Source organism: Paracoccidioides brasiliensis, assembly GCF_000150735.1.
Source record: "Paracoccidioides brasiliensis Pb18 unplaced genomic scaffold supercont2.17, whole genome shotgun sequence".
Classification (NCBI taxonomy): domain Eukaryota; kingdom Fungi; phylum Ascomycota; class Eurotiomycetes; order Onygenales; family Ajellomycetaceae; genus Paracoccidioides; species Paracoccidioides brasiliensis.
The window spans coordinates 33,796-43,061 of NW_011371374.1; the positions used below are offsets into that span (position 1 = coordinate 33,796).

The 9,266-nt window shown below is 35.7% G+C and overlaps 2 protein-coding genes across 2 annotated transcripts in view; both read left to right on the plus strand.

Annotated features, from left to right (window-relative positions):
* PADG_12441 (uncharacterized protein) overlaps nucleotides 1-353 on the plus strand; it is a gene marked incomplete at both ends in the record, with an annotated part of 1,587 nt that extends 1,234 nt beyond the window's left edge. Inside the window, one exon of the mRNA XM_010765456.1 lies at nucleotides 8-353. Within this exon, the coding sequence (XP_010763758.1) occupies nucleotides 8-353 (346 nt within the window). The remainder of the gene's footprint in view (nucleotides 1-7) is intronic.
* Nucleotides 354-5,170: 4,817 nt separating this feature from the next.
* Nucleotides 5,171-9,266, plus strand: PADG_08138 (uncharacterized protein; the record flags this gene model as incomplete). The annotated part of the gene is made up of 3 exons (XM_010765379.1): nucleotides 5,171-5,861; nucleotides 5,944-8,490; nucleotides 8,560-9,266. The coding sequence occupies 3 exons, from the start codon at nucleotides 5,171-5,173 to the stop codon at nucleotides 9,264-9,266; spliced, it is 3,945 nt and encodes a 1,314-aa protein (XP_010763681.1).

Sequence of the window (9,266 nt, forward strand, 5' to 3'; positions counted from 1 at the left end):
CTCGTAGTAGCATTAACACATTCTGGTTTGACGCTTACTCCACCTATTTTGGCTGCGACAATGGCTCTACGAATAACTCTTGTGCAGTCACGGTGTCAGCAGTTAGGTACTCAACGGTGACCCGAACAGAAGAGGATGCTGGAACCCGCACATTCACCCTCCCGCCATGCCCTGGCTACGAAAACTGTGCCCTTTCTCCATTGGACTTTGGTGATAGCTTTAGTGGCATCAGTGGTCTCCAGTTTTCAGCATTCGTTGGAGATAAGCCTGTCATCTGGTTTATTGACAACATCAAAATGAACTGGTATAACAATTCCTGTACTGCTGGCTTAGAGCGCTTGCGATCACGTTGATGGATCTCTGATACCCCTACGGAATCAAAGAGCGAAGCGAAGGTCACACTTGTCCAATTATTTTCGAGAAAATTATTTGATTTTATTAAGCGCTTGATGTAGATCTTATGGTTCATATATTTTAGATGGAAGGCTCGTTTTGTTACTGCTTTCAAATACCCCTTTTCAACTGGTAAATCGGGATCAGAAACCGATGTGGAAAATTATGTATTGCACAGTTGCTATTAACTAACTAGTTGATGCCTGATGTTTCAATTTCGACAACGCCGTTGATAGCTATGGAAAAACGGTTATTAGTTAGCTATTCATCATATGCTGCAGAGTGTCAGCGCAGCTTTCAACATATTATATAAATAAGGAGTATTTCATCTCCAGTGCACAAAAGCATGTAAACTACAGATACTTGAGCCTTTGAATTTTTGTTGCCTAATCCAACTTTCACCTCAGTGTTCGGATTAACCAACATAATCCACTCTGGAGTGAGCAGTTCAAATCAAATAACTAACAACTCTTAAATCTTTTCTAATTAATTAATCAACTGCAATATATGAAAAATTTTTAATTATTACTATAAAATTTTAATTAAATTCAATTATGAATATTGTTAATTTTTTTAATATATATAAATAAATTAAATAAATTTTTTATTCATAAATTTTAACATATAATAAACTTAGATAAAAGTAAAAAAAGTGAAAATATTAAATACTTTAATATTTATAAAGATTTTATCAGAGTTTTATATAAAAATTAACTTTTTAATATACTTTATTAATGAAAAAGATCATCTGTACTTTTATAAAAAATAATGAATATCTAATTCAAAATCTTTTAATATAAGAATTATATAAGATATTTATAATTTTTTAGTTTCTAGTTAAGTATTCAAATTATGAAGTTAACTAACTAATAAGTTTAATTAATTAGTTAATTATAATTATTTAAAATTGTAATAATTATAGCTTCAGTATTATTTCATAAAAATTCTAAAAAAAAATACTAAAACTTATATTAATTTTTAAAAGTAATAAATATCAAAATATCAAAATATCATAATTATTATAAATTATCTTAATAAAAATATTATTTTATATTATTATATTATAAGAAACTATATTTTATTTCTTTTATTACTTAAATTTTATTTATATATTTTATTTTTACTATTTTTTTATAATTTTTTCATCTTTAATTATAGTTATATAAATTTTTATTATTTTTATATAATTTTTACTTTATTATTAAGAATTTATTTTAACATAATTTTTTCCTTTTCTATCAATTTTTATTTTTTATTTTTTATATATATTAAATATCAACTATTTTCAATAACTAATTTATTATATGTTTAAATAAATATTACAATAGTCATAAATATCTTTTTTAAAAACTTATTTTATTATATATAAGATTTTTTTCTTCTATAGTATAAGATTATAAAACTTAATTCATTAATATTATATAAATTTATATCTATTAACTTTTTATAAATAGAATATTATTTATTTACTATTTATTATTTTAAAACTAATAAAGCTTCTGAGTAAATAATTCAAATAGTTAATTTTTTAAAAATTTTTATAATTATATATAAAATAACTAAAATAATTTTTTTTACTTTAGAAATTATCATTAATGATTATGAAATTATTATATCAGAAGTAAGTTTATTTTTTTACTTTATAAATAATATTAAAGTTATAGTTAATAAAATATTTATTTAATTTAATAATTATTATAATATTTTTAATAAGATTATAAAATCTTATTAATTTTTAATTAATTAAGTTAATTATATAATTAACTATAACTAGTTAACTAATAGTTAATTAAATATATACTTACTAAAAAATAATTAAACATTAATTATTACTTTAAATCACATGTAATTTTATATATTATATATATAAACTAGTTAATTTTTTCTAATATAAATTTTTTTAAATATTTTAATAATTTATTTACTATAAAAAATTTTTAATAAATTTATTTTTTATATATATAAAATATTATAATTATATTTATTATTATAATTATAATATAATTAAAAGATATTTATAATATTAATAAAATTAAATTTATAATAAATTTTACATAGTTAATTAACTATTAAAGTTAATTTTATTATTAGTATTATAATTAAATATAACTTATATATTTTAAAAAATTAAAAATTATAAATTATAAATAAAATAATTAATATATTTAAACTAAATTAAATTTTTATAATTTTTTTAAAAAAGTTAAAATATTTAAAATAAAAAATAATAATTTGTTAAATAATTAAAATATTTAATATTAATTAATTAATAATTAAATTATAAATTAAATATAAATTAAATAAATTATTAATTTATTTATTTTAATAATAAATCTATAATAAATTAAAATTATTTATTTTTTAATTTAATTTTAATTTTAAATTTAATAAAATTTATATAATTTTTTAAATTAATATATTTATTATATCTTTTATAGTTTATAGATATAAGTATTTTTATAGTTTTTAAGTATATATATTACAATTTAGCTGAGTAGTAAATGTGACTTGAGTTTAATACTATTAAAAAATTTAATTTTTTTTTCAAAGATCTATTTTAAGACTCAATAAAATTTTTGATTCTTCACATCTTTAGAGCTATTGATATGATCTTATTTAAATTAGACTGAGTTCAGTAGCTTAATATATAAACTTTATAGATTTACTCTTTTTACTTGTCAGACTCACATTAGGAGTTGTTCTTAGTTTTTCAAAACATCTAGCAATCCCTGTCAGTTATGCTGGAAGGTTGAATAAGGTCAAAATCTTATGAGATAGAGGCTGGAATGTTCAGAGTCAATAAAGATTTTGATTAAATTATCAAGATCTGTGAGTATAAAATGTTCAATACTACTATTATAAGAAGTAATACCGGGATATATTTGCTATGAATGAGAAAGAGAAGCAAAAACATCAAAGATCTAATTGCGGAATTTAATGTGAAGAGGATTTAACAAGAGAAGAAACTGCTGAGCCTGCTCTTTCACCTTCAGAGCATATAAAATAGCCTGTCATTCAATCACTTAGCCTGCCGGCAGCAGAGCCTTAGCCACGCTCATAAGCGCCACAAAGGTGCAGCAAATTTTGGTACACTTGGGATGAGGGGCATCTGAGTCTTGTATGCCCATGGCAATCTAATAGTTATTATTATAACGCCCCACTGCTGTCCCCAGATACCAGTCCCACCCGGATTGCTGTCGGGAGACGAGAGGTAGGGTAGGAGGGTACGTGGATCGGTGCTGTTTGCTATCTGTTGTCCGCTGTCCGCTGTATACAGCATGCAGTATGCTGTACGTGGTTGATTTGGGAATGTAGATATCGATACTCGTCAGATTATGTGATGATTGTTGTAGTTTTGTCACAAAGAGAGGGATCAATGGCAAGATCTTATTTAGTTAAAATTTATAGATATTGAATTGGAGGTGAAACGCAGACACTCTTTATATATCTATTATATATATATATATATATATATATATACGTACAAGGATGAGGATAAAGTTTATGTCCACTATGCAGGTGTTCAAAGCTTCTGAATTGAATATGAGATAAATTGTTATTTGTCGGTTGTGTACATAACTAACTTGTTAACTATTTCAAGTAATTTAACATAATTATTGCTGCTGAGTGTAGATATTCTGGGTTGAAATCTTGTTCGTTATTCGATTATTGATGAGTTCAGTGGGGGGGGTGATCAGCTCAGTGGGGAATTAGATGACTAACTAGTTACATTAATAGATTAACTATAACTGGTTAACTACCTTAGTGAACAAGATATCTATTTCAACATTAGCCTCACACTCAAATAATAATAATAGTGACATTGTTTGCCTCCAAATTTTAAACGATGGATGTCTAGAATGTTCCGACAATCATCACGCCACATCAAATCATTGCCATTCTTTTAATTGAGGATGTCATTGCCTACTAGTTCCCTACTACCCACATGTCGGTGGCAACCCCAAGCCCGGATAGCACCGCATCTCTCGGAAGCGAGAACTTAGCGGATACACTCGCGAATAGGAGCGCAAGCTCCTTAGCTGCTCATGCCCCGCAGAACCATGTGCACCACGGTTGAACCGAATTGTAGCCGAGCTAAAGGTGCTGTTGAAGCTGATTTCATTATATTCTTGTGAGAACTGCCATGGGAAGGGGTTACAAGGTACTACTGTTGAAAATAGAAACTCCCTCAGAGTCAATTGCGTTGCCAATGCCAGGGATTCCCAAAGGAACAACTGTGCAGATTGATGAACTATGTGGATTTCATTTTCAAGATATCTGATCTTTAACAACCCAGAATACTTGGGTTGGGCGTATTGCCGATATGAATATATATATAAAAAAAAAAAAAAAAAAAACCAAGATAAACATCATGGAAACCTTGGATTGATTCACAAGCTTTCTTATATGATCAGTTCAGTTCAGTGCCCCCTTGGTTGTTAAGTACGCCTCCAGCTGCTAGCCGTTCCCTAGCTCTCTATCCCCGCAAAAAAAATACCCAGGAAGTACTACATACACTGTCCGGACTTGGGGGTTGGGAGAGGGGAAAATAAATAATAAAACCGCAATCTAATGCTCCTCTTTTCATATTCTGGTAGGATATTTTCCTAGCAAAGGAATATGGGCATGGCCTTAAAAAATGCAGTAACCCGCAGTTTCTTCAATGATTATCTTCTTGATCCTCGACCTGACTTTGTTCTCAATCTAGTCGCTACACAGCGTCTCTTCCATGTTGAGAAGGCCAAGTTAACGAATTGATCTGCTCAATCGCATGAAAATGGCATCCAATCAGAAAAGGAACACTGATTTCGTGGCCGGTCAGGAGGGTTCATTGGCGCAGGAGTTAGAAAAAAATCAAGTCCATTTATCCCTTCGTGCAGTTCAGCCTGTCAACGTCAGCGTCCGAGATCTAGTCGTGCATATCGATACAACCCCTCCGCTATTTCAGAGCTCCCCACGATTGCTCTGGGACCGCATCCGACGCAAGACTGATTTCCCCATGAAGACTGTTTTGCATGGCATCTCTGCGGACATGCCTCAAGGTAGCTTGACAGCGATAATTGGTGGCAGCGGTTCGGGTAAAACAAGCCTTTTGAATGCTATATCTGGTCGGATGAACCTAAGCCGTGTCAAGATGGCTGGCTCGACGACCTTCAATGGCAGCTTAAATGTCAATAGCATTAGTAGCGCGTACGTGATGCAAAATGACATCCTCATACCGACCTTGACAGTGCGGGAAACTCTCCAATACTCAGCTGATCTGAGGCTTCCTCCTCCCACCACCCAAAAGGAGCGACAGAACGTAGTCGAAAAAGCTATCCTGGAGCTGGGTTTGAAAGAGTGTGCAGACACACGAATCGGAAGTTCGGCGCACAAAGGGTGTAGTGGAGGGGAAAAGAGGCGCACCAGCATTGGTGTCCAGTTGCTGGCGAATCCGTCAGTTCTCTTTTGCGATGAACCGACAACAGGTATGTTTTACCGTCAGCCGAAGAACGCCTTTCCTTAACGCGCTTGCATAGTTAATTCATGTCCCGACTAAACCATGCTCAGGTTTGGATGCCACGAGCGCCTTTCAGATCATTAGAACCCTGAAGAGACTGGCTCAAGATGGAAGAACAATCATAATATCAATTCACTCTCCTCGATCTGAGATATGGGGTCTTTTTGACCGTGTGGTGCTTTTGTCTCGCGGGTCTGTCCTATACAGTGGAACAGCAGCTGGGTCCCTAGATCATTTCGCAGAATGTGGCTACCATCTTCCACCCTTTGTTAACCCAGCAGAGTTCTTAATCGATTTGGCTGCGTACGACAATCGTTCTGAAGAAGCCGAATTAGCATCATCGGCACGTGTCGAGGCGTTGAAAGATGCTTGGATAGCCAGAACGAGCAAGATTAACATCAAGAAATCCAGTTCACTCTCTTCATCTGATCAACAGGCTGATGTCGCGCGACAAAAAAAAGTCGATTTTTATCGACAGTTCCGAGTGCTGACAGCCCGAACTTTTAAAATGACAATCAGAGATCCCATGGGAGTAGCTGGTAGTTTCTTCGAAGCCATCAGCATGGCTGTCATCACAGGTTGGATTTTTCTTCAGTTGGATACGAGCCTGGCAGGGATACGTTCGCGGCAGGGAAGCCTCTATATCGCCAGTAGTTTAAATGGCTATTTAATTTTGATATATGAGACATTTAGACTTACAACCGATATTCAACTATTTGATCGAGAGCGAGTTGAGGGAGTGGTGGGTGTTTCATCACTTTTACTGAGCCGGCGGGTTGCACGGATTTTCCTTGAAGACCTACCAGTGCCCATTTTATTCTCTCTAATATTTTACTTCATGGTCGGATATCGCCTTCAAGCAGCTGAATTTTTCATCTTTCTCGCGCTGAATATTCTTACGCAATATACTGCCGTCATATATGCGTGCATTTGCATTGGAATATCTAGACATTTCCCGGGTGCCAGCTTGGTGGGGAACCTGTCTTTCACACTTCAATCTGTTGCCTGTGGATACTTTGTGCAGTCAAACCAGATCCCCGTTTACGTGAGATGGCTGAAATGGATCACATATTCATTTTATACGTTCGGGGCCTTATGTACCAACGAATTTATCGGTCCGCGTGGCCCTCCTTATGGCCAGTTTTACGACTGCCCATATTCGGACAATCCAGCAGATCCCCGCTGCAAAGAATATACTGGCAAGTTCATTATCTCCAGTCTCGGATTTCCACCAAACTGGATCTGGCGACCGATTTTAATCATGCTCTCTTTCATAATCGTCTTCTATATTGATGCTACTTTGATACTTCAATTCAGGAAATTTGATATGGATGTTGCTCAAGCTATAAATACGGACGGAGACCTTTCCGCCGGAAAGGAAAAGCTAGTTCCTCGATCGACGGAAGACGTTCGAAAAGTTTCCATTCTCCTTGACAAATATACGTTAGAGATACAAAAAAGATCGTTGGGAAGGCGAGGATTCAGGTCCGACCGCTTAAGCATATTGAAGCCGATATCAACCGAATTTCAACCAGGACAACTCAATGTCATCATGGGACCATCCGGAAGCGGGAAATCCTCCCTGCTATGTTCTATCTCCAGGAGGCTTCACGGTTCGTTTGGAACTCGATACCGCATTGGAGGCGGTATGTTGTACAATGGTGCGGTGCCTTCAGAAAGCGTAATCAGATCCGTCTCATCGTTTGTGGCTCAAGATGATGATGCTCTGATGCCATCGCTAACGGTGCGTGAGAGTCTCCAGTTTGCTGCCGGCTTGAGACTTCCTTCCTGGATGTCAAAAGGAGAAAAGAACCGCCGTGCTGAGGACATACTTCTGAGGATGGGTCTGAAAGATTGCGCAAACAATTTAATTGGTAGTGACCTGATCAAGGGAATTAGTGGTGGTGAAAAACGAAGAGTGTCCATTGCCATACAGATCTTAACAGACCCGAAGGTTTTGCTCCTGGATGAGCCTACTTCCGGTCTGGATGCGTTCACGGCCACCTCTATTATTGAAGTTTTGAACGGTCTAGCAGCTGAGGGCAGGACTCTCATTCTCACAATACACCAATCCAGATCCGATATTTTCCATCATTTTCACAATATTTTGTTGCTTTCGAGGGGTGGTCACCCTGTCTACTCAGGAAAAGGAGAGAATATGCTCTCTCACTTTGAGCGTCTCGGATACCCCTGCCCCAATACCACAAATCCTGCTGATTTTGCCTTGGACTTGATAACGGTGGACCTCCAAGAGCAAACGAGGGAAGCCATAAGTCGTGTCAGAGCACAACGTTTGATTACGGATTGGGCGGAAAAGCCGCTTGAATTAACCCGTCAGACATCAGTGATCACGACCCCAGCTGAGCTTGGGAGCCTAAAGCGACAAATCAATCCGTTTTTAGTTATTTTGCCTCTGGTCCTGCATCGATCGCTCAAAAATCTGCGGAGACAACCACGCCTTATCGTTGCGCGAAGCATGCAGGTGATCGGCATGGCAGTGATTACGTCGCTGTTCTTTGCCCCCTTGCAGAACAATTATGAGGCTGTCCAATCGAGGATGGGTGTTCTCCAGCAGTTTGCTGCTATGTACTTTGTTGGTGAGTAAATGCGGTTCCTCTGAAAACGACACCTAAAATACAAACTACTAACGTATTTCTCGAAAAAAGGGATGTTACAAAACATTGCAATATACCCCAACGAAAGAGATGTGTTCTACCGCGAACAAGAGGACAGCTGTTACTCCGTCGAGGCGTTCATGGTGCAATACACTATCCTTGAAGTTCCATTCGAAATTTTCTCCTCACTGATTTTCGGTGCCTTAATGGCATTCGTCGTGGGAATGCAACGGACGGTGAAAATGTTTCTTATCGCTGCCTTCAACTGCTTTTGCATAGTTAACTGCGGTGAATCACTGGGGATCATGTTTTGCACGTTATTTTCTCACGCCGGATTTTCCGTAAATGTTACTTCCATTCTTCTTTCAATAGCCAACATTCTCGGCGGGATAATGAGCCTCAACATTCCCGCTGTTCTCCAAGCGCTCAATAGCCTTTCTCCTATCAAGTATGCTATTGCGAATCTGGCTTCTTACTCCGTGACTGGCCATCGTTTTACTTGCAGTGATTTCCAACGTTTACCCGATGGCCATTGCCCAATAGAGACCGGTGAACAGGCACTGAAGCTGTATAATTTAGACAAGAATCCTGAGATGAATCTGGTGGCTTTGGGCGTTTGCACAATAATTTATAGGATGGTGGCGTATGGGCTGTTGAAGGCTTATAGATCGCATGGATTTTGGGAGAAGATTAGGATGCTGTTTCGAAGGAAAAGACGGCCTGGACATAAAGGAAATGACATAGAGATAGTGGGATAG